Here is a 25,438-nt window from a genome sequence, read left to right as displayed (position 1 = left end):
CCTGTCAATGACAGTAAACACTGAATTCAGTTAACTCCTTGATGGCAGGTGTGGGACTGGGGACCAGAGCCACCCTCCTGAGTGGAGGCAGGGGCCAGGGTCATAGCTAGAGCTCCTGAGCACACAGAATGGCTTTGGCATCCACCGCTGCTTATAGGGGCAAAGAGGTTAAAAAAAAAAAAGGAAGTTTGGCCATGGCTACAGCCCTGCCCGGCCCTAGAAGGCACCAGGGGCGCTGGGGATGTGGCTCAAGCGGTAGCGCACTCGCCTGGCATGCGCTCGCCTGGCATGCGTGCGGCCCGGGTTCGATCCTCAGCACCACATATAAAGAAAGATGTTGTGTCCGCCAAAAACTAATAAATAAATATTTAAAAAAAATTCTCTCTCTTTAAAAAAAAAAAAAAAAAAGGCGGCACCAGGCCAGAGCCAGCAAAGCTGATGGAAAACAGCAACACACAGAGATGGCAAGAGCCCAAGGACAAGCCAGGCAGCCAGTGGGGAGAGCCGCAGGGCAGTCGCTGGTGCAGGCCGTGCTCAACATCCACCGTGCCCACCCCCACCAGCTTGTTTCCTCAACTAGGAAACCAGAGCTAACAATGCCGACCTCAGAGATGGTAGCCGTGTTATGTCCACAGCCATGTGCATGTGAACCCACCTGGCAGTCCTGGCCACTCAGCAGACACCCCAGTGCCATGCTTCTCTCCAGCTGCCCAAGGCGCAGGGCCTCAGGCAGGCACTCAACCCACACAGCCCCTGATGCAAGATCTTCTGCTTGCAGATGAGGAAACAAAACAAGGGTAGAAACGTCCCATGTGACAGAGTTGGCCAAGGAGCCTCACCTGCCTGGAGGGAAGCAGGGTTCTTGGTGGCCAGCCCTGCTGGGCTGCCACCAGGCACTGAGGAGCAGGCAGATCCACAGTGTCCCTGTGGCAGCATCTCCACACAAGGGCCAGACAGGGAACAGGACACTGTCAAGTTGGAACAAACTTTTATTGTGAATGCTGGTCTGGTCAGTCCAGGGCCACAGGGCAGTGGTAACTAGAAACAGCTAGGAGGGAGGAAAGGACAGGAGAGGGCTGGGGACAGGAAAGAGGCAAGGCTGAAGGACCTAGCCCACCGGGTGTCTGCCCTGGCTAGAAAAGACCCCTTGTCCCTCTCACCCTAAATGAAGGGCTACAGAACAGCTCAGTCCTGGCAGGACGGGGCCATGTCACTGTCTGGTCTGGGCAGCCTTACTTCCCAATGCGTCACAAGGGCTAAATGCTCTGTGCTGGGCCTGACAGTCCTTGTCACTGCCCCACATGCCCTCCCTGTGCCCTAACTGGGGTTCAAACCCTGGGGCTCAAGCCCTTCACTGCTGTGCTCCAGGAGCTGCTCTGCTGGGTAGACACGGCGGGACCGGGGAGTTCCAGTCCTAGTCCCACTCACAGCAATGCCTCCTTTCCCAACAACAGGAGGCGCTAGAAAATGGGATCCTGAGCAGGTCCAGACCCAGCCTTGTACCAGTGCCCAGAGGCCAAAGTCCAAGCAGGAGGTGGCTCGTGGGCAAGAGACCCTCCAGACCGGGCAGACTGGCACAAGCCAGGAACAGCCGGGCCAGCCCAGGCAAGCACAGGATTGTCTCCAAGGGGAAGCCACCAGGTCTTTGGATCCACAGCAAGGGCCAGAGTTAGGGGAGAGTCCTACAGTCCAGTCACCATTCCTTCCACACGTCACAGTTATGACTGAAGAGTTTTTGTCATTACCTGTTTGAGGGTTTAAGGGGAAAAAGAGGGACAGAAAAGGGAAGCCACTACTTTCTCCCTGTTAAAATCCCCAGGATTGAGGATGCCCTGCTCTGGCAATGGAAGACACCAAATCCCAGAAGCCCCTGCCCTGAGGTCAGTCTGGTGGAGAGGCTGCCAGTGCCCAGAGGAGCAGTGAGCTGAGGCTGCAGTGGCTCCGTGAGCTCCTGCCATCCCCTAAAGGCTCTGAGGCTCTCACCAAGACAGACACGTGGATGGAGGGACAGATGGTTAGTCAGGCAGCCAGCTCCTGGAGACTGGTGGCCGGCCACGGAGGATAAAAGGGGAGAGACTGACAGGGCCCTGGTGGGCCTCACTCCTGCAAAACACACACACGCACACTCACACACACTCACACACACACACAATCACTGAGAGAGAGATATAATAAAAATAAAAACTAAGGGCCAGATGTACAAAAGACGCATGAGTGAGGAAGGAGGCAGGGAGGGGCAGGAGACGGTCAGTCCTCAGGAAGCCTGGCCGCCTTCCTCAGCTTATAAATTACAACCCCCTGGAAAACAGGGGTGGGCAGCGAGGAGGCTCTGGCTGGGGCCTGGGGTGGGCGGGTGGCGATCAGAGCTGCTGTGCCCAGCTGGTGAGCAGTGGCCAGAAAGTGAGAATCCCTGGGTGGTAGGAATGAACCAGGGAAGATTCAGCAGCCGCTGGCAGGAGTCACACAGGCCCCCTGGGACTTCACCTTGTGGCGCTGGCCCCCTCGTCGCCGACCCCCACTGCCGGGCTTGGGCTGAAAGAGAGAAGAAGAATTTGAGAAGCACTGGTCCCTCAGGAGCAGGGCAGCAGAGGGGCAGTGGGCAGGCCAGGGAGCCTAGCCCCAGCCTAGCCAGGAGTTTATGAGGTGACCATGCACAGGACCTCCTGTCTGTAAAATGGAGCTATTTAGAGAAACAGTCAAACATGAGTGGACATTTACCACTGCTGAGGTGGTGACAGGTGGACAGGGACAGAAAAGAAGGAATAAGAGAGGCTCAATGAGGAGCGGGGAGTGTGAAAGCATGGGGGGCACACAGACCCAGGAGAAGCCTCCTTTGCCGGTCAGAGGAGAAAGACACTAGAGAGGTGCACAAGGGTGCCCGTCCTGGCGGCACACACAGCTTCTGAAGAGGCAGCCACAAGCAGGTGCCAGCACCTGCTACACAGAACACCCAAGGCCACCTCCCCTCACTCTGGCAAGGGACAAAGGAGGACCTCTAAGGCAGCATTCCTCAAACTTGCTGGACTGCTGTACACACACATCACTCACACAAATAATATTCACTCTTACAATGAACCTAAACCCTGCCCTCGGTCCACTCTATTTCATTAAAATCAAATGCTAGTCAGGACCAATTAAATTGGCTTTCTGTGGGCCAGCCATGTCTCTCTGTTTGGAAAACAACTTTGATGTTACCCACATGCCAGGAGCTGTGGAAGTGCTCCTCTCCATGCAAGGGCTCTCCTGTGGTCCCCCTCTAACCAATCAGCCACACCCTTTCCTGCCACCCTGCTCAAGGCCACAAGAGGCCCGCTCACCTGTGGCTGGAGACTGCTGGATGCGGCTGGCTGCCCCGTGGCTAGAGAGGAAGCCTCATCTCCAGGCAGGGCTGCCCCTACTGCCAGCCCACCAGATGGGCCCCCTTCTTCTCGTTTGGTCAGAGGTCCTTTTTTTGTTGACTGCATTTTAATCTGCTGGGGCTTGGAGTTCATTGGCGAGTTGTTGGTGGTCTGGAGGAGCTGTGAGAGACGTGGGAATGAGGGTGAGGCCAGAGCTGAAGGGCAGCATAGGTTTAGCAGCCTGCCCCGTGTCCCTGTCCCTGCTCCATTCTAAGGGACTTCTCATGCTTGGCTAGCTTGGCTGGTCCCAAATAAGGCAGATGATAGAAGGACCATGCCAGGAGGTGGAGTCGACAGATCTTCCCATCCTTATTCTACTATGGACTACTATGACCTCAGGACTGTCACGTCATCTCCTGCCTCTGTGCACCCAGAAAGCTCCCAGTCCAGCTGTCATTCCTGCAGAGAACTTCCTGAACCTCTCTGCCACCTAGTACTCAATCAGCTCCTTGGCTGGAATCTAGCCTGGTCAGTCTGCTCTAGGCCAAGTTTTAACTTCAAGCCTCCCAAAGAGGCCAAGTGGATTCCTTATCAGCTGGAAATATTTGTAGCCTATCAGAAATCGTAAAAGCTACCACCCTGACACAGAAGCTTCCCCTGTGGCCCAAATTCAATCTCAAAAATAGCAGGGAAGAAGCCTACTAAGTCCCAGAGAGTACTACATGTATGCTGTAGTCTCTGCCAAACTCTCAGCCCCAGAGGCAAGCAGGCCTTTAAGGAAATGGAGGGCCTGAGGAAGGCCATTTGGGAGGAAGGGGTAGTCTGTGGCTGATTCCAAGATCTTGGATTTGTGGAGACCACTTCTTCCTCTGAATAAACAGGGGTCAAACTCCTCATCAAATGTCCATGGCCATGGGTAAGGTCTGCAGAGGGCAAAAGGTGGGCTCTGAGACACACGAACAGCTCCTGCCCCAAGGGACTGCACACCCATGTACCCTGAGCTGTTCAGCACTCATTCCAACAGGACTTGCTGCCCTCGTCCCTCAGGTATAGCCCCAACCAGGCCAAGAGATACTCTGCCCACTGCTGCCCACAGGAGAACATCATGCCCCAAGGCCAGCTCCTCTTCTCCAATGTCATCACCAAGGCCTAGGATGGGAAGCCAGGCACACCTCCTATGGGAGTGACCAGGGTTCTTAAAAGGATCCTGTGGGGGCGCTGGGGATGTGGCTCAAGCGGTAGCGCGCTCGCCTGGCATGCGTGCGGCCCGGGTTCGATACTCAGCACCACATACCAACAAAGATGTTGTGTCCGCCGAGAACTAAAAATAAATAAATTAAAAAAAAAAAAAAAAAGGATCCTGTGGGGGCTGGGGCTGTGAATCAGCTGTAGAGCGCTCACCTAGCACGTGCGAGGCCCTGGGTTTGATCCTCAGCACCATATAAAAATAAATAAGTAAAAACAAAAGTATTGTGTCCAAAAAAAAAAAAAAAAGGATCTTGTGGTGCTCACGATCACTAAGCTGGAGTGGCAGGCCAGGTCTGCCTCAGGCATACCTTGGTGATGGTGCCCACGGCCTTGGTACGGCCTTCCCGGAACACCAGCCGCTGGTCTATGTGTAGGTACTCAGGAGTCTTAATGAAGCGGAAGTGGACAGTGGCCTTGTCCCCAGTGCGCAGGCAGTCCTTGTCCATGCTCAGAATGGTGGCTGTCTGCCTGATGCTCCCACAGTGCACTGCCAAGGGAGCCAGGAGGTCAGGACAGGTTGGAGGCACCCTGGGGCCTCCGGCCAGGGAGGCAGTAAGCGAAGGCATGAGACACACCTGAGCTCAGCATGCGGGGTGGGGCTGAGTCAAGGGCATCGGATGCCTGGAAGCTGAGTGCACCAGGGCAGGCTGGAGGCCAGCTCCGCCTCCCTCAGCCACACTCTTCTCACCTTCCCTGTGGTTAGACCACCTGCCCCCACCTAGGCAAGCTCCTGGGATTCTAGGACTGTGAGCACCTGGAGGGATGGGCCCTCGCTAGTGCCTCTGTGGTCCTAGCACCTCAGCAACACCATTGGGCACAGCAGCAGCACTCAGCAGTCATGCACTTAGGGAGGAACATAAGGTCCTCACAGACAGGTCTGGAAGCCCCAAAGTCCCCATGGAGGGGACTTCAGTGAGCCTCTGCAGGACCTGATAAGTGAGGTAGGTGGCTCAAAGGTAGGACTAAGGGAATGACTTCTTAGGACAGGATGGAAACCTGTTAGAGCTGGAATAATGGGGCCTGGGTCAGCAGAACACCCTTTGTGGGGAGCTGGAGTGGGGCCTCCTAGGCTGGCAGAGCATTAGACACCTACCCATGGCCTGGTAGCGTGGGCTAATCGTGGTAGGGTGATGAAGTACAAGAATCTCGGCCTCAAATTCCCAGGAGGCTTGGGGATTCAAGCGTGGGGAAACCATCACCATGCCCTTCCGGATGGATGAGCGCTTGATCTGAAAGAAAGGAAGAACCGCAGATCTCAGGGATGATGGGGTCTCGGGTTCTAGTCCCCAGTCTTAGAGAATCAGGAGTCTAAGTACAGAATCACTCACCCAGCCCTGCCCATCATCACCTTCTGGGGGGACAGCACAGGGCAGGCTTACTGCCATATGGGAAGCTAAGCATCGTTCTGTCGGGTCAAGAAAGGCTCCATGCAGGAGCTGGCATTTCAGTTAGCGGCCTGGGAGGAAGGCGAGGAGAAAGGGCAGGCGAGCACTTAGGTGAAAGGAAGAGAGTGAGCATGACTTGACCACCGGAGAGAAAAGGCAAAGGGCCAATCTTTCTGGTTAATTTGATTGGTGGGAAAAGTAGGTGACCCCAGAGCTGGCACGCACTCCAAATCCTAGGAGTCAGAACACCAAAGGGGAAGAGGTTCTGGCCTAGGGACGCTCCTGTCTGACTTCATCATTAGCTTGGGGTACCTGCTCAGGCACCAGGAGGACCAAGAGGCAGGCAGACCTGGGATCAAGTCCTGGTTCTGGATTTTACTGTTTTTGTGTCTTGGGCAAGTCATTGGGGTCTGAGCCTCAGTTTCTTCATCTATGAAAATAAGGTTGGTAATCCCCACCTTGCAGAGCAGACACGAGGACCAGAAATGGGAGGTAAGCACCTGGCTTATCTGTGACATAGCCCACGGGGAGATTTTGGAACTACCCACACTCACCTTCTTCAGTGCGAAGGAGGCTGTCTGGCCACCCCGCACCTCCTTGACAGGCATGCGCTTGCGATGAATTGACTTGACAGCAATGGAGAGGAAGTTGCCCAGGGGATCTGGGCCCAGCAACAGCGTGTCATTCAGCTTAATCAGACCCCTCAGTGTTGTCCCTGACACCACTGTCCCCACACCCTGCCAAGGAAAGACCCAGCCTAGTGAGTTCATCCCCATCACAGAACCATTCCCTGATGCCCCTGGAGGAAATGCCCACCAGCCACCCTCCTGCCCAGTCCACCTGAGGCCGCTCACCGGAACAGAGTAAGTGTCATCAATCTGGAACTCAGCAGGCTCCTCCTCCCTGTAGCTGGTACGAGGGGACAGGAGGTTGAGGAACATCTTCAGGAGATCCAGGTTCTCACCTGTGACGTTGGAGATCTGGAATATCGGGCACATCCTAAGTGGAGCGGGAGGAGAAGGAAGAAGGGACACGGAGCTCAGGTGGCAGCTCCTGCCTTGCCGACTAATGGCCACCTCTGCCTCATCCGCCTCCAGGGGCTCAACCCTTCTACCCTCAGTCTAGTAACTCCTAGCCACTGCTGCCCCAAGGCCTTTTCTGACTTATTTTGTCTCCAAAACCTATCCCCTCCTGCCCACTGCTGCCCCATGTTGGAACCTCACACCTGCCTCTTCTTCCTCCAGCATACGTGCTTGCTTAAAATCCCTAACCCTCATCAGGGGACACAGCCAAGCACCTTCTCCCAGCACTCACAGCCCTTCATGCTCAGGCTTGTTGCCACCTCTGCAGATTCACTTCACCCAGGATCCTATATTACAGCCAGACCATAGGACCACCCCTTCTTCTAAAGCTGGCTGCTTCCTGGTCCCACAGATATGCTCACTCGGACCCTCCTTCCCGAGTTCCTGCCCTCTTATCAATTTACCAGACTCTTCACATCCTCCAGAGTTCATTTCAAATACCACTTCCTCCTTGAAACCCTTCCTGGACAGACACTCTTCAACTTCCCGAGGCTCTGAGAGAGCTTTTGGTGTCTGTCATTCATGATGACATCTGATTTCCCATCGTAGTCATCTAAATGGCTGCTATCTCCTATTCAGGGAAAATTAAGCTCCCTGAGATCATGAATTACATATTCCCCAAAGCTCCTGCAATAGTGTCTGCACAGACTAGAAAAAAACAAAATGAATGGAGTGGACCTGGGTTCCCTGAAATGTGCCCCCTCTACTGGCCAACTGGTGACACTGAAGACAGCACCAGGCTGGAGGAAAAGGAAAAAACCCAGGCTGCTCAGGGTCCTTTATATAGACCAAGCCAGGAGACAGATGGCTCCCAAGAAGGCCCAAGGCTCTGGACTGAGTTAAACAAGTTCACTGTTACCAAGAAAGTATCCCCAACCAAGAAGCTGAATGCCTTGAGGATCACGCTCAACCATCTCTGAATCCTTTATGTCTGGATGAAGAGCTTGAGAACAAACATCTAATAAATAGGGTCTTGTTTTTTTGCCCCTGGGGATCAAATCCAAGGGGCCCCGTACCATTGAGCTATGTCCCCAGCCCTTTTTTTATTTTGAGACAGATTCTTACTAAGCTGCTTAAGACCCACCTACCTCAGCTTCCCGAATAGATGGGATTAAAGGCATGTGTACCACTGTGCCTGGCTCCAATAAATATTTATGGAATGAAAGGATACATTAAGGAAGAATTGCCAAAACCAATCTGTGATTAGAGAGCTTTTGAGAAACAGTATAAAAAAGAAAGCTGGGCATGGTGGGCAAGCGTAATCCCAACTCCTCAGGATGCTGAGGCAGGAGGCTAACAAATTCAAGGCTAGCCTAGGCAACTTAGTGAGAACCTGTCTCAAAATAAATTTTTTTAAAAAAGAGCTGGAACACTGGAGGCAGTGGCGTATGCCTGCAATCCCAGTGGCTCAAGAAGCTAAGATTGCAAGTTCAAAGCCAGCCTCAGCAAAAAGCGAGCCACTAGGCAACTCAGTGAGACCCTGTCTCTAAGTAAATTACAAAATAGGGCTGAGGATGTGGCTCAGTGGTCGAGTGCCCCTGAGTTCAGCCCCTGGTATCCCACATCAAAGGGGAGGGCTGGAGCTGTAATTCTAGAGACTTGGGAGGCTAAGGCAGGAGGATCACAAGTTTGAGGCCAGCTGTGGCAATCTGGTAAGATCCCATCTCAAATAAAAAATAAAAGGGGTAGGATATAGCTCAGAGGTAGAGTAACACTGGGTCTAATCCCCAGTATTGCAAAAATAAATAATCAAAAAATAAGATACAAAACAATCATAAAAATGGTTGTATATCTATCATACACCAAGCCAGACCCAGAGCTAAGTGCCTTACATATACATCACTTCCAACACTCACAAGAGTTCTGTGGGGAAGCTAATATTGTTCCCATTTCACAGCTAAGAACAATGAAGTCTCAGCTGGGATTTCAACCTCATCGAGGCCAACATTTCAGAATCTGAGCCACACTGGCCATGGGAGCTATACAGCAACCTTCTGTTTCCTCCCATCTCTGGATAACAAGTGTCCATGAGACCTTACACCTGGACAGACTGCCATTTCAGGCCTGCTGCTCCCCATGGCCCTGCAGACACACACTCTCCACCCATTACCTCTCAGAGCTGAAGTTGGAGGCAGTAACAATCACGTCATCCTTGCTCTGCACCAGCACAGGGATCTTCCGGCAGCCTGGTGACTTCAGCAGGCGCTGCAATAGCTTCAGGGTTTCTTAAAGAGTAAAATGGAACAAAATTAAGGGATATACCCATCTCTTTGGCCAGGCTTCCAGGGCAGAAAGATCCATCATTACTGATGCAAGGAGACAGACAGACAGATGAACCAGTGTTAAGTGCCACATGCCTGAAGATGCAAAAAGAAGGATCAAAACTTTGGGTGGGTACATTTTTACTTGTGTAGAAAGGGCACAGATGGAGTCTCTTCTAGACTTGAGTCTAAAAACTGGCAGATTTCTCCAGTCTCTTAGAAGATCCACATTCCACAGACAAGTGATTCAGGAAACCCCAAGACAGACAATGTTCTCCCCAGAATGTTCTGCTTCCTGGAAAAAATCTCATCTGACCAAAGGATCTCCTGGTCATTCAGAATTCTGCAGAATCCATTATTAAGAGGCTTTCTAACAAGACAGAGTCTACTTATCTTTCTAAAATTTGTAAGTGAGGAAAAGGTGCACAGAGAACTCATCCTGCAAACCTGGTTGGACACTTTGGTGGTAAAAAGCCACCAGGCCCTCTGTTCAGATTCCTCCATATATATTCAGCACTGATGGCAGAGCCCAATACCTGCTGCCAAGGGTCTTATGAAAAAAGGAGCCAGATTAGGGACCTTAAGAATTCTGGGGCTGGGGATTTAGCTTAGTTGGTAGAGTGCTGGCCCCGTGTGCAAAAGGCCATGGGTTCAATCCCCAGCACCACACACACACACACACACACACACACACACACACACACAAAAAGAATTCTGCAAATGGAACCAAAAGTGACAAAGAGCAGAGGAAAAATCTAGGCTGTGCTCAGATCAAGAGCTAAATAGAGGAGGAATAAGCAAAAGGTTCTGGGCTGATAGAAATTCAGGTTAAGGTCTGACAGAAGATTCTGGGCTGAAGTCCTGGTAGCAGAGGTACAGTTGGTGACAGTCTCCAGCAGAGAGGCTACCACCAGCTGGAGGAGACTTCACTTACCTTGTAGGATGTTGGCAGGACACATGTCAATCTTGGTGACTACCACAAAGACGGGTACATTGAGTGCCAATGCCAAGCCCAGATGCTCCTTGGTCATTCCCACAATGCCAGCATTGCTGCCCACCTGCCCCAACGCAGAAAGAAACTGTCAGGACAAGGGAGGCAGAAGATGCCCTGGGTGGGCACGGGGGCTCAAAGAAGGCTATCAGTGAAAGCTGGGCTGGGCACAGATCATTTCAACCCTGTTTCAGCACTGTGGGCAACCCAAACTTGAGACTTGTAAACACTTAAACAGAAAACTCTTGGAGGCTGGGGAAACAACTGTCTAGAGTCCTCAAATTGGATCTGGCTTAACATCTCCAGCCCTCTGTTTCCCCCATCTGCAACATAAAGAGGATAAACAACCTCCACTTTGGTAGATCACTTGAGCTTTAGATGCCTTAACATATAAAGGGTCCAGCACACAGCTGGCATGAACTAGGTGCTTGTGCAATGGCAGCTATTTCTATTCCTTCCAGTAACAATAAAACATTTTCCAAAATCACCATAAACACTGGTTAGTTTAAATAAATTAGGCCATGTACAAAAGAAAGAAGAAACGTTTATCTTCTTTTTTTAAAATTTTTTTTAGTTGTAGTTGGACACGATACTATTTATTTATTTATTTATATGTGGTTCTGAGGACTGAACCCAGGGCCTCTCACACGCTAGGCAAGTGCTCTACAGCTGAGCCACAACCCCAGCCCACTTTTATCTTCTGATATGGGCTAATCCCCAAGATATGTTCCTAAGCAGGTAGATGAAAACAATGTGTATACAATATCCCACCATAAAAAGAGGTGAGCAGGATGGGGACTCTCAGTGGTACAGCACTTGCCTTGCAGATGCAAGGCCCTGGGCTTGATCCCCAGCATTGCAAAAGAAAAAGAGGCATTGCAGGCAGAGAGGCACATGTTACTCAAGAGGCTAAGGCAGGAAGATCTCAAGTTTGAAGCTAGCCTGGGCAACTTAGAGAGACCTGTCTCTAAAACTAAAAAGGGCTGGGGATATAGCTTGGTGGTACAACACCTGCCTAACACACACCAGGCCCTGAGTTTGATCCCCAGTACTGAGAAAAAATAGAGGTAAAGGAATTGGATCCATATTTGAAAAAAGCAGCTGTAAGGTAAGCCATTTGGGGAACATGTGAGGTAATATAAATACAAACAAGACTGGAGGCAACTGTGGGCAACCCAAACCTGAGACTTGTAAACACTTAAACAGAAAACTCTTGGAGTCTGGGAAAACAACTGTCTAGAGTCCTCAAATTGGATCTGGCTTAACATCTCCAGCCCTCTGTTTTTCTTGGTTACAGTAACAGTAGATTACCCATACTTTTATAAGCTATATGCTCAAGTATTTGGGGTAAAGAGTCACTGTCTTCAAGATACTTTCAAATGATTAATTCAAAAAAGGAAAAAAAAAATTACATGTACCCATATGTATCTATCACATTAATTATTATTGAATCTAAATGGTGGATTTAAATATTCATTGTACTGCTCTTTCAACTTTGCTCAATGTTTGAAATTAGAGGGAGAGAATATATACATATTTGCTGATATAAATATAAAGTGTCTCTGGCAAGTTCACAAAAGAACTAGAAACACTGGTTGCTTCTGGTAGGAAAGTGGAGAGAGAAGGAAGAGACTCCTCCCATCCCCTCACAGCCTCACACATACTGGGCAAGCACTCTGCCACTGAGCTGCACCTCCAACCTGGAGACTTGTCACCATAAGCATTTTGGTGCCCTTAACTTTTGTACCACATGAACGTATTACTCACTGAAACAAAATTAGGAGAGCAGCTGCCATGATGTGTCTGCTTGGTGCTTTGCACACTCCCAGGTGTCCTCTCTACCAGGCCTTGGTAAAATACCCCTACTTGAGGGGACGTCGCCACCCACTGCTGCACAGGGCCTGACTTCCTTTCCCCTTTATCAGGACACTTCCAAGTCTTCTTCCTGATTGTGCCATCCCCTTTGCAATCCAACTCAGACTTTGTTCTTCTCAAGCTGGATTAGGAAGTATTCTATCACTCTATTATTGATATATTTTAAGTGTTTTTCTTTCCCCTTAGAAACCATTGCCATTGAACCGTTATGAAGTATTTCACTGTTCTCTATAGAAGTTTTAATATTTGAAACATGGCCTAAAAGCCAGACATGAACATTCCATCTGGGGTGAAAATAATTCCATCCACTGTCTTTCTGTAGCTTAGTTAGAAAAGCTTATTTTTATTTTATGAAGAATTAAAAGAGGAAGTTGAAGTTTCCAAACAAAGAAATGATGAGGGCTGGGGATACAGCTCAGGGGTGGAATGTTTGCCTCACCTCTGCAAAGCCCTGCATTTAATCCTTAGCACCACAAAAGAGGAGGAGGAAATGGTAAGGAGAAGGAAATGCTAATTACCTGATTTCATGGGTACACATTTTACACATGTATTGAAATACCATACTACGCCTATAATCCCAGCAGCTCAGGAGGCTGAGACAGGAGAATCACAAGTTCAAAGCCAGCCTCAGCAACAGCGAGGTACTAAGCAACTCAGTGAGTCCCTGTCTCTAAATAAAAATAGGGCTGGGGATGTGGCTCAGTGATCAAGTATGCCTGAGTTCAATCCCTGATACCTGGGCCCCCTATAAAAAGAAACACCACACTATTATACCTCCATAAATTTGGTCATCAAAAATTTTAAAAAGAGGGGCTAGGGGGTTGGGGATGTGGCTTAAGCGCGCTCGCCTGGCATGCGTGCAGCCCGGGTTCAATCCTCAGCACCACATACAAACAAAGATGTTGTGTCCACCGAAAACTAAGTATTAAAATTCTCTCTCTCTCTCTCTCTCAAAAAACAAAAAAAAAGGGGGGGGGGGGCTAGGGTTGTGGCTCAGTGGTAAAGCGCTTGCCTAGCATGTGTGAGGCACTGGGTTCGATTCTCAGCACCACATATAAATAAATAAAGGTCCATCAATAACTAATAAAATTTTTTTTTAAGAGAGAGAATTTTTTAATATTTATTTTTTTTTAGTTTTTGGTGGACACAACATCTTTATTTTTATGTGGTGCTGAGGATCAAACCCAGCGCCCCCTGCATGCCAGGCAAGCGTGCTACCGCTTGAGCCACCTCCCCAGCCCCTAATAGAATATATATATTTTTTTAAAAAGCTATTTTTAAAAAATTTTTAAACAAAAACAAAAATGTGGGTTTTTTTGTGGTGCTAGACATCAAACCCAGGGTCTTGCACTTACCTCTGAGTAACATCCCAGTCCTAGTAATTTGTGTGTGTGTGTGTGTGTGTGTGTGTGTAGGCATTGAACCTAGGGGTGCTCTATACCCCAAGCCCTTTCTATTTTTTGAGTCAAGGTCTTGCTAAGTGGCCCCGCTGGCCTTGAGAATCTGCAATCCTCCCTCAAACTCCTGTGTAGCTGGGATTACAGGCATTCACCACCATGCCTGGCTCCAGTGCTTATTCTAAACTGGTTTTTATACACGCCTTAATAGCAGCTGCCTCAAATATGCTCTATGGATCTTCCACTGGGATCTCTTCATCTAGCAGCTTTTCTTACCCAGTCAAGAGAGTTGGTGATGGTCCTTTGCAATGTTCAAAGAAATGAGAGATGAAATCACGTTGAGATCCCAAGAACCTCAGGCACAGAGCCGACTAGTGTTCACACAACATGCTCCACCTCTCTACTCCTCTCCAGTTTGTGGAGTTGGCCTGAGAACCTGTGTTTGTGGGGCAACTTGAGCAAGCTTGCCAGGAGCAGATGCTTGTGTTTACCACACTTATTAACACACACAGCTGAGGAACCGGGAATGGGGAAGGACTCTGGAAGGACTTGCCAAAGGGAATCTTGCTCGCTCGTGTGCTCACACGCATTCCTCCCACTCCCTCTGTGAAGACCAAAGCTATGCACAGGTTGCAGTCCTCAGCACCTCCACCCCATCCAGGGAGGAAGCTCACGGGACATACACACAGCACGGTGATGAGATCCAACTCAGGGCCCTCTGCTCCCTCTCCTTTTTAGTGAATCTACATAATGAGTTGCTCAAAAATCACTCATGCCACACTAAGCTCTCTGGGAGCCCAGGATAGCCTGTCACTGGGCGGCGAGCACAGTGTCAGGCACACACTCCTCCCTTCTAGGCCCTCCTGGCTGCTGCTCTGCCTCCTCATGTGAGGCACTCCTCTCTACCCTGCCTAAGCCTCCCCTCTCTGAGGGAGCCACCCGGAACACCTACTCAAAGTATCCCATGCTCTGAAGAAAACATTACTGAAGGCAATCAAGAAAGCTCAGGAAACCCCTATGCCTCTCTAAAAAATAAGAGACATCAAATGACACCATTTCTTAACCAAGAAGACCCCTCCTGATCTAACATAGAGGAGATCAAGGTCCACCCCTTGAGAAGACTATAGAGCTTGCCAAACTTACCAACCTTACCCAGCATCAGAGCCCCAAATCAACAGGCCTTCTAAACTCTTGCACATGAACCCCAACACCCCAGAAGCCCCTCCTGAGCACAACATACTTACCATGAGCATGCAGAAGTCAGGCAAGTGGCCAGTCATGCCAAACACAGTGGTCTTCAGGTACTTCTCATGGCCAGCCAAGTCAATGAACGTGATCACCTTAGTGGATTTCTCACAGATCTTTGTCCACTCCAGGCTGCCACCGTGGCTGTCAGGTTTGTTCACTACATTGCCTTCACTGTCAAAACCCAGAATGTCATTGCCCACACTGCTGGTGCGACCAGATTCAATCTCATGTTTGTGGCGGAAAAGCTTCTGGCGGGCAAAGCCACGGCCATTGTCCAGTTCCCCATGTGTCAGGACCCCCAGAAGTGTGCTTTTGCCGGCATCCACGTTGCCCACGACTGCTACCCTGTGTACACAAACCCACACAGCATGTGAGAATCAGTGAAGAGAAAACTCAGAGCCCAGAAACTTGATCCCTGAGCCCAGACTTGCCCCATGCCCCTTGGGCTCAGAGCTTTTCCTGTTCCTGGATAGGCATGAGCTATATTCAGGGAGTAGAAAGTTATTCAGAAGGTCCTGGGCTCCCTCAAAAGTGATTTCCCCAAACTTCTACCACTGGGAAGAGCCCCAGAGCTACCAGAGGCACAAAATGCTCTCCCTGCAACTTGGGCTTCTAGCATCTCAGACTGACTGAGCAGCTACAGGAGGCATGGCTGGGCCCCACCCACTCTCCCCACATGGAAATATTTAGGGATGGGAAGTACAGAAATCAGGTAGACTCTCATGACCCTGGGCATTCTTTCCTTGCCTCAGGAAAGGACAGGAGGGAATGGGCAGAGCCAACACATCAAGTGTCACAGGCTCCATCACTGTTCTCTGCAAAGTCCTAGCCCCCAAGGTCTTGCAGGGTGGACCTCTGCACTGTATTGAGGCCTCCTCACCTGACCTCCAGGAAGTCATTGTCTCCTACTCGTTTTCGGACCAGATAATCACGCACACGGCCACCAGCTTCCTGACGCTCCCGCAGGAGGATGACATCAGCTTCTATTTGTTCCGCCATGCTCTTCACGGTGGCGTAGGAGGCCTCCATGTCAGCTTCACTCAGCCCATACTCAGACCCATCTGGAGACAAGAGCCCAGACATCAGCAGGAGAGGGAGTCCTGACCAAGCAGCCTGCTAACCAGCTAGCCAGTCTAGCACACCTAACAAAGGCCCCGCCAGACACTGGGAAGACACGTACCCTACCCCAGAGAAAACTCAGGCACACAAAGAGTTAAGGTTTGACAGTGCCCAGGGCTCTCCCACCAAGCAGAGCAGTAGGTAACTCATTCAAGACAATCACTGAGACTCTCCTAGGATTTATGCCAAGCCTCCTGCTGGGTGCTGGGAATACATGTGCCCTTAGTGAGCTCACAGGCCTGCAGGAGAAACAGACAGGAAATTAATTAATGACGATATACTTCAGTGCTGTGCAGAAGAGCTGGACAGAGAGAAGTCAAGCCCAGCCTAGGAAGCAGAGGGCAGCTCTGCAGGTGCCAACCCCAAGCTGGGTCTCCAAGGCTGGGAAATGAGCCCACACAGAAAAGAGGAAGGATGTTCTACCAGAGGAGCAAAGCATGGAGCATGGTATGTCATGGCACACTCAGGGACCAGGAAGTTGCTACATGTTAGGGAACAGGTCAGGGACACAGGATGGCAGAACACATGAGAGGAAAAGCTGATACACCAGATGTCCACAAAATAACTTTTGTACCAGATCACAGGGAATCTGGGGGTCAGGCAGGGGAGTAACATGATCAGATCAAGGTAGGTTAGAAGATCTCCTGGGCAGCAAGTGAGGGTCCAGAAAGGGGAGCATAGTAAGGAAGAAATTCTAACAATCAAGGCAAGTGATGAGGACAGGAAGATGGGGAAATGGGAGAGATTTGGGGATCGCTGTAGATATAAATTTTTAACTGAGCAAAATGTGTGGCAAACAGCTGGAACAGACAGGGGAGGGGGAGGAAGGGAGGCAGATAGCAGGGATAGGCCAATCAACCACTTGTCACTGAGCACCTATGTGACAACAGCTGTAGTTGGTTTTAATTCCCACCATCACTGCCTCAGTTGGTCAGGAGGGAGGGCAGAGCCAACACATCAAGTGTTGCATGGCTGAGAACCCTCCAGTAGGGCAGCTTCTCTTTCACCACTGAAAAAAACCCTTGCTGCACCAAGCATGTTCCTGTCTCCTTCCCTCCTCCACCCTGTGCCCTTATCCCCTACAAACTAGCTTCTGACCCCTAAACTAAGAAAAGGAAAATCACCCGTTTCCCTTACCTTGTCCATCTCCTGAGCTACCATCTCCCGTTCTTCCTTTGACTACCAAACAGCTCAAAATAGTAGTCAACCCTTGCTGACTGTCCCCACTTCCTCTGAATCAACCCTTCCTGAAGAACTGCAGTTTTCAAATGTCTTCTATGGCTTTCCAGCTCTTCAATACCCCATGCCCTTCTCTTGACACCTAGAGCACTCACTGCCTGTCCTTCTGGAAGGATGTCCCTCTTTCCCTGCCTGCCAATCCCCTGACCTCTCTTCTTGTCCACCCTACCCTTTCTCCCCTGCTCCCGTCCCCTGAATGTCAGTCTTTTCTCACTCTATGGTTTCAGTCATCGCTTTGAAACACTCATTTCTAGCACTGCTGCTTCCCTGAGCTCCATACTGCATTTCCAATGGTCTGGAAGGTAACTCCTAGAAGTCTGAAGTCCAAACTCAAGCTCCAGCTACCCTCTTCTTTTATTTATTTATTTGCAGGACTGAGGCTTCAACCCGGGATGGCCTACCACTGAACTACATCCACAGCTCTTTCATTTTGAGGATAGGGTCTCACTAAATTGCCCAGCTTGGCTTGCAATCTTCTTGCATTAGCCTCCCAAGATTACAGGCATATGCCACTCACTATGCCTGGCAAATATCATATTTTATTATCTATTTATTTAATATTTTTAGTTTTAGATGGACACAATATCTTTATTTTAATGTGGTGCTGAGAATTGAACCAGGTGTCTCATACATGCTAGGCCAGTGCTCTATTACTGGCTACAACCCCAGCCCAAATACCACACTTTAAAAAATAATAATAAAATAATCAGCATTCATAAAGCTCGGGGTCTTCACTATAGACCCAGGAAGTAAGTATTTTTGCTCCTTTTTTTTGCTACTGGGATTGAACCCAAGAATGTTTTAACCAGTAAACTACACTGCCAGTCCTTTTTAAATTTTTGTAAATTTTGAGACATGGTCTCACTAAGTTGCTAAGTGGCTGAGGCTGTCCTTGAACTTGTGATCCTCCTGCCTCAGCCTCCCGAGTTGCTGGGATTACAAACTGTAACATCACCCCCACCCCATCACCCACCCCTGCTTTCCCTGTTCTAATGATTAAAATACCATCCTTCCAGTCAGCCAAGTTTAACACTCATCGGTCCAGGCCAATTGATCCAAGTTCTTTATCTTGCCTTTCATCCTCTGCTTACCCTTTGGCTAATCCACTGCCACCAGCCTGATTCCAGCCCTTATTTTACCCAAATCACCACAATAAACTCCAACTGATCTTAGCAAATTGGGACTCTATTTCTTCCGTCCATCCTGCATAGACCCACACATTTAAGCTAAATAAACCACAGCTCTGAGATTGTCACTTCCAGATTAAAATCTCTGGCTTTCCAGACCCAGCAGCATTTCATCCTAATTCCCTAAGAGCCTCCCCAACTTATTTTATACCCCCTCCTCTGTCTACCCTGCAAGCTCTGTCCCAGTGCAAGTGGCCCAGTCACCAGTTCTCATGGGTTCCCGTGTGTCCAGCTCTATGTCTTTGCTCGTGGATTTTCTTTCTTAGTTAAATCAGTACACCTCCTTCTGCAAGATTTGAACCAGTCTGCTCAGAGGCCCCACAAACAGCTGTCTTCTCTATAGCATCTGCCGTGTACTACCCTGTGCAGTGCTGTCTTAAGACACACCTTCCCCTCCCCATGCATCTTAAGGATGGGGATCACATCTCAACCATTCTCTGATGCCCCACAAGTGGTATTCATTTTACATTTTACAAACATTTGTCAAGTCTTCAAATGTCTGTAAAATGTAAAACGAATAAACCAAGAGAGCATAGCTGTGACAAAGAGTTTCTAAATGCATGGGCAAGTGAGCCCAGAACCCCTTCTGGGTTAGAGAAGGGCTTGGAGCAAGCATTACTAAGGGGAGGCTGCTGAACTCTGCCATTCTCACTGGACTCCAATTCTATCCAGCTTTCCCTGCCTCCATATAATTAATAGTAGTGCTTTCAGGTCCTGCTTTATACCAGGAACCACCACCAATGTCACCTTGTCCATCAGGGCTTTCAGTAGGTCACATTACTCCTCTCCAGCATGCATCACATTCCCCGCCCTGGAGTTGAGACAAAGGCCAAGGAGAAAAGCCACAGAGGACCAATTACTAAAGGCCACTTACTCAGCCATGCCCGACCCTAATCAGATTTCTGTCCTGCCAGCTTATTGACCTTTCCTATAAGCATTCTTCTGCTCAATGTGCTGCAGTGCTTTCCAGACTTTTGGGAGAGTAACCTCTACGGCATGGCATTCAAGAATCCTCAGGACTGGGCCCTGCCTACCTGTGTGGCCTCCCCTCCTGACCTCACACCATCCACTCCGACCTCACACCATCTACTCCGACCTCACTGGATTATTTCTGGTCCACTGAACAGTGGTCTCTGGTGCCTCCAGGCCTCAGGGCATGTGGTGCCTTTGCCCACTTGTCACTCTTCCCTTTACCTGGACAATTCCTGCTCATTCTCAAGGGGCAGCTCCTCTGTGTGGCCTTTCCAGACTCCCCACGAACACCTACAACACGTCTATATCCCTTGTACTCTCAATACAGCACAAGGCTCTTTTGTCAGACTTAGTATCTGATAAGCAAATAAATTTTTTTTTGTTTGTTTCTTGCAATGCCAATCGAACCTAGGGCCTTGCACAAGCTAGAAAAGTTCTCTACCACTGAGCTACAAGCCCTGCTCCACAAAGTTGTTTTTGAAAGAAATCTCATAGTCAATCAATAGCATAGGATCTTGAAAATATTACTACTGCAACTACTAATAATTATTCTCATTTAATCCTCACTATTTCACCACATGATAGGTTTTATTATTATTCATATTTTAAGAGAAGGAAAATTATTATTCATATTTTAAGAGAACCCAGACTCGATTAGAAATTTTTTCTTTCTTTTCTTTTCTTTTTTTTTTTTGGCGGGTATGTACTGGATTGAACCCAGGGGAATGTCTACCACTGAGCCACATCCCCAGCCCTATTTTGTATTTTATTTAGAGACAGGGTCTCACTGAGTTACTTAGCGGCTCGTCATTGGTAATGCTGGCTTTGAACTCATGATTCTCCTGTCTCAGCCTCCCAAGCCATTGGGATTACAGGTGTATGCCACCCCACCTAGCCCTTTTTAAATTGTGCCACAAGGTCTTGCTAAATTGCCAAGGCTGGCCTTGAACTTACAATTCTGTGCCTTAGCCTCCTGAGTGGTTAGGATTACAGGCGTCACCCACGCCCAGCTTCATTAGAATTTTTTAATCTATCCATACAAAATTTCTTGGAGGTTGGGTAGGTAAGGTGTCATTACCCCCACTTAACAGAGGAAGGATGTGATAAACAGGTGAAGCACCTAGAACACCCAAGAAGAAATGATGAAGCCGACCGACGCCTGGAGGCCATGCATCTGGCTTAGTCCTCTGATGTTCAACTTGTTTAACTAGTTCTAACTCCTTCTGCCTCTAAAGAATTCCAGCAGGAAGGAGTCACTATGAATCTAATAGCATCCAACTGATCGATGCAAGGATGATGCTCGGGCTGATGATTGTTTGACATCTTCTCACACTTTGCCATGGGAGGGTTACTTAGTTGTGAACTGTCAAGGTCTGGTGAAATTCAGAGTCCACATTAAAGGACAAGAGGAAAGAGGGGGTCTTAAGAATCTAGGTCTTTGAAGACCAATCCCAACACTTGTCAAATTGACCTTTGTGTGGTTTCTGAAATTCCATAAGCATGAAGTGATCTCTGAGTAGTTCATCTTACTGAAGCAGGTCAGATGTGTATCTGACAAGCTTTCAAAAGGCTATCAATGATTTCTTAGTCACCAAGTTAAATGGCCTTTTCTGAACCTGGCATGATCAGCTGCCTACGTAGAATTAGACAATGCTGTCCAACTCCCTCCATCTCTTGATATGCATCCTGTTGGTTGCCTATCTTTCTGACCATGCCTCCTTTCAGGTGATAAGACCCACAACTGGGGAGGTGGCAGTAAAAAATGGAAAGGAAAGAAGAGATAGGAGAGACGTTTCAAAATAAGGCACAGCAGTATTTGGAGATCAAATTTTTCTTTTAGTCACTCTTGTAGCATTTCAGAACACTGCTTTATACCAAAGGTATTTGTGTACGTACCATCTTTGCTCCTTGGGGCAGGAACAAGATTTTTGGTTTTTTTTCTCTGCAGTTCTGGGGATCAAGCCCAGGTACTTGCACAAGCTAAGCAAGCACTATAGCACTGAGCTACATCCCCAACCCGGGGAACAGATTTTAAGTATCCAAAAGAGTTTTGTAACAGTATCAAGCCTTAGAAGATATTTGATAGATACGTCAAATAGTTAAAGAATGATTTTGAGATCTCAATCTGAAACTCAGACTATAAAAAAATTATCACCTGCCTTTACAAAGCCTACATTGAGTCAAGGGAACTGTTCCCTTAATAATGTATCCAGGCCCATTCTGGGCATCCTGCAGATAACAGAGACAAGTGCTGGTACAGTTTGAATTCATAATCCTCAACAACAGCAGCTGTCATTTCAGGAAAGATGTCATAGTGAAGATGAAGGTAAGTAGGCCTTGTATTGAGGGTATAAACTGGGAGTGACCAGGAAAATAAAAACCCACAATACAATCTGGAATTCTGTAATGGGGGCTGACTTCCTCTAGAACAGAGACCTCGTTTCAATGAATAAGCAGGTTGAAGGACAATAACCAGAATGAATTAAGTAAGACAAGCTTACTGTCTGACAGGATCTAGTGGGGAGAGAAGGGACCTCTGTTATTATAGCTATCGAAATGAATGGTCAGTGTTCTAGGCCAAGGCAGGGAATACTGGGCATTTCCTCACTGACATCAAGAAGAATCACAGAGGTTCTCAGCTTAGCAGGAAATGGATAGCAATGGGATCCACAAACAGGGTTTGGAGGGGGAAGATCTGATGCTGCCCCGGACAGGCTTAATTCTAGACTTAACCATGACTTGCTCCACTACCTTAGACCAGAAGTTTCCTTGCTTTGTGTTTCATTCTCTCTTATGCAAGTGAGAGTACTGAGGAACAAAGGAAGCATCTGTAGAACGCTTGGAAAGGGAATCTTTAGAGCCAAGTACGATGTGACCACTAAAGTGGGAATTGCCCTCCTAACAGTTTTGCAGCTACTAAAGCATCAATGCAACCAAGACACATGAGCAGTTAACAAAGAGGGAAAATGTGCTCTAAATAATTGTTGAAAATAAATGAAAGGAAAACTGCTCACCTGATCCCTGCCCAATGACATATATGGTCTCTCCGCATCCCTCGTCCATCCTCTCCCACATCTGCCGAAGTAGGCTGTCATACTGCTCTGATGTAGGGCTCACTAGAACCAGCTAGAAGAGAAACCAACAGCCTTAGGACCACACTTGCTAGAGAGCACCACAACCAAAGCCAATAGACAAACAGCCTAACCAAAGACCCTGACTGAACCCCACAGTATCCTAATCGAAAATATCTACACACTCCCCACATGCCCTGTCTCCTCGGATAGCATTATATGACCCAGAAGATGTACTACAATGACTCTGAGCCACAGCTTGGAACCATCAGAAACTGTACAGAGGGCATGGCACCCGCCTCCTGCTGCTCCCCAGGAGTGGCAGGACCCAACCAACTGAGAGTTGGGTCCCTTAATAATGTATCCAGGCCCATCCTGGATACAATGCTCTACACCTAGATGCCAGCCTCCTACCTGTAGTTTGCATCTGGAAATCAAGGACAGAGATCTCATACTGCCATGCCCTCCACCCAGAGGCTAATGACTCCCAAAATGGCAAAATAATTCTGTCCACCTTGTCGTATCTTAGATATCTTGATTATTTGGGAAACAACAGTGAAAATTGCTTACAATACTCATTTTCATCAACAGAACACCCCCACCACTAAGGTGAGTATCAGCACCACCACTGTGCAAATTTCTGTCAGTAACATTAAAGTATCAACTCTTATTTGGGGAGGCCATTCATCGATAGACATGTCAGACTTCATTCTGAAACCATTCCTGTGTGACCTTGGACAAAGAATTGAACCTCTCTGAATCTCAGTTTTTTCAATCTGTAAAATAGAAATAATACTACCTTGTATCTTAAGACCACTGTAAAGACCAAATATAATAACATGTAAAGCATCTAGTATACAGCTCAATAAATGGTCATAACAAAGTTTTCTCCACTTGGTCATTTCTAAAAAAAAAAAACTTGCAGGAAACTCAGCCACCACTGTTCACTAATTGTTTCTCCCTTTGTAAACTCTTAGAGCCTTAAATCTTCATAGTCAACTGTAGTAATGAAATAGATGTCTAGTGTCATCTTTTCAGGACTCAAATCTATTCAACCCAACCCTTTTCTCCTCCACATTGTGTTTTTTTCTTTTCAATATCATCAATATTTACATACATATAGCTTTTCAACTTCAAAATCATGAGACTTTCCCCAGCTACTTCAGTAATGAAGTGACACTTCCCTAACCTTGAACTTTAAATAAGCTGGTCAGGAAATAAGGTAATATCTTCTTGGCAACTTCCTACTGTGTTTTCAGGTTTCTTCAGCACCTTGACTGTCTAATGACACCCAACTTGTCCAGTTTTGAGTCAGGTGCCTACCTTACAACTTCCTGAGTTGACTCATCAGAGGTTGTAATTGTAACCTGAATGGTACCTGGGTCACACTGCCCCATACATTCTATCTCTCCCAGAGCTTGGCCACCCTCATTATGGCATTAGAGATACCATAGGGGACTACTGTAACAAACAAAAACTAGCTGGTTTCCAAGTGCTCAACTGAGACTAGAAGAAGGAGGAGCAGTTGAAAAATTGCTTCTTTGGGCTGAAGGGAAAGTTCTCTCTAGTTTAGGGCCAAGTTTCAAGCACTTCTGCCACTGTATGCCAAATGTTTGCCAAAGTCACAAACATTTTCAAAGATTGATAAAAATCTCTACTGTAACTATCCTACAACCGGTAGGAAGTGTGTTGGTGTTCTATCTTCCATCAGCTCCTATTTAAGCTGCACAGGGAATTATGGGACACAGTCACTGAGTCTCTAGTATGGATCCAACACTATACTAGACATCTTAACATACATTTTAAATTTTTGCAATGTATCTGTACTTTCTTAAGATGAGGTAGCCAACTCTCCCAAGGTCACAGGGCCTTTCCAATGGCAGAGCAGGAAAGGGAAGCCAGCCCCGTTTGATTCCCAAGTTGGCATTCTTTTAGCGATGCTAAGCACCTTAGAAACAACAGTCCCATCTAACACTTTATTTTCCACAATGCTAAGCAGATGGTGAGCCCTTAATTCCTGCCTATCTTCTCAACAACTCAGAAAACACTATTTAAAAAGCCCTCCATTATTCCACTCATACAAGATGAGGATCCACTCCCAGATGGCGAGATTCTGGGTCATGCCCATCTTTCCATTTTGTTTTGGGTGGACTAAAGTGGACATTCCTCTCCCTGCCTGAGCGGCTACTTTCAGTTTCCTCTACCGAGACCAGGAAAGGAGCGAGACCAGGAAGGGAGCCGGGGCCACCCCTGCCTCCCCTCGGGCTACCTGTCTGCGCACCCCGCCCGAGCCACCTGGACCCTCAGCGTCCCGGACGTTCCGGGGAGGGGGCCACCCTGGGTTCAGGGGTCCCCTCACAGGTACGAGAAGAGGGGTTGGCGGCGCCGCGCGGGGACCCGCGTCTCGCAGAGCGCTTCAGGCGTCGGAGCATCGGGGCACCGCGTTCCACGTGGCGGAGCCGGGGGTTGCGATCTCGGCGGGAGCCCAGAGCGCGGGAGGCCAGGTCCGCGCAGCCGGGGAACCGAGGTGGCTTCCAGGGACCGGGAATGGCCCCGGCCCGCGCACGTCCCGGGGACCGGCAGGTGGCGAGCTCCGGCCCCTCCCCGCGTCCCTGCCGCCCCGCGACTGGACGGCCGGCTGCCCGTCGTCGCCTCGGAGACGGCTCGGCCCTCCAGGGTCCCCTCAGCGCCCGCCGCCGTCGCCCGGGCCTACCTTGCTGGTGAGGTCCAGCTCCGGCTCACCGTTGAGCGCCTCGCCGTCCTCGCTGCAGTCCGACTCGAAGCCGCCGTGGAGGCGGGCGGCGGCCGCCGCGGCCCTGGCCGCCCCCGGGGAGCTGGGCTCGGGGGCAAACATAGAGGCCGGCACCGGCGAGTCCATCGGGGAGCGACTCCGCTCCGCCGCCATCTTTAATAACTTAGGCTAATTCGCAGCCGGCTGCCCTCCCTCCCCGGCTTATTTGACTAATCTATGCGTGGCCCCGCCCCCACATCATCGGAATAATTTATGCGAAGCCTCTCCCGCCGC

General features: G+C 49.0%; 1 protein-coding gene across 2 annotated transcripts; it reads right to left on the bottom strand.

Annotated features, from left to right (window-relative positions):
* Positions 1 to 971: 971 nt before the first annotated feature.
* On the bottom strand, positions 972 to 25,333 carry Gtpbp1 (GTP binding protein 1). 2 transcript variants are annotated; one of them, XM_046429164.2, is made up of 12 exons: positions 25,127 to 25,333; positions 22,357 to 22,468; positions 15,706 to 15,886; positions 14,822 to 15,170; positions 10,249 to 10,372; positions 9,164 to 9,278; positions 6,826 to 6,970; positions 6,526 to 6,708; positions 5,680 to 5,815; positions 4,895 to 5,073; positions 3,318 to 3,518; positions 972 to 2,532 (listed from the first exon to the last, which is right to left on the bottom strand). In XM_046429164.2, exons 1-12 carry the CDS (start codon positions 25,316 to 25,318, stop codon positions 2,440 to 2,442), a joined length of 2,010 nt encoding a protein of 669 aa, XP_046285120.1. In that variant the 5' UTR covers positions 25,319 to 25,333; the 3' UTR covers positions 972 to 2,439. The 2 variants fall into 2 exon arrangements, with proteins under 2 accessions (XP_046285120.1, XP_046285121.1); XM_046429165.2 differs by lacking the exons at positions 972 to 2,532; positions 3,318 to 3,518 and adding an exon at positions 3,531 to 4,261.
* Between the last annotated feature and the right edge of the window lie 105 nt (positions 25,334 to 25,438).

This window comes from Marmota monax, unplaced genomic scaffold (genome assembly GCF_021218885.2).
Source record: "Marmota monax isolate L192 unplaced genomic scaffold, Marmota_monax_Labrador192_F-V1.1 WCK01_AAM20220418_F8-fsc00051, whole genome shotgun sequence".
NCBI lineage: Eukaryota > Metazoa > Chordata > Mammalia > Rodentia > Sciuridae > Marmota > Marmota monax.
This window is presented reverse-complemented; position numbering and strand designations above follow the sequence as displayed.

What these genes read in the sequence shown, in the direction of transcription:
- Gtpbp1 (XM_046429164.2), bottom strand. Translation starts at nt 25,318, where the DNA reads ATGGCGGCGGAGCGGAGTCGCTCCCCGATGGACTCGCCGGTGCCGGCC. An exon ending in TGTCATTGGGCAGGGATCAG is followed by an intron (nt 15,887 to 22,356) that starts GTGAGCAGTTTT and finishes TCTTGTCTCCAG; the next exon opens with ATGGGTCTGAGTATGGGCTG. An exon ending in CTGACTTCTGCATGCTCATG is followed by an intron (nt 10,373 to 14,821) that starts GTAAGTATGTTG and finishes GCGTTGGGGCAG; the next exon opens with GTGGGCAGCAATGCTGGCAT.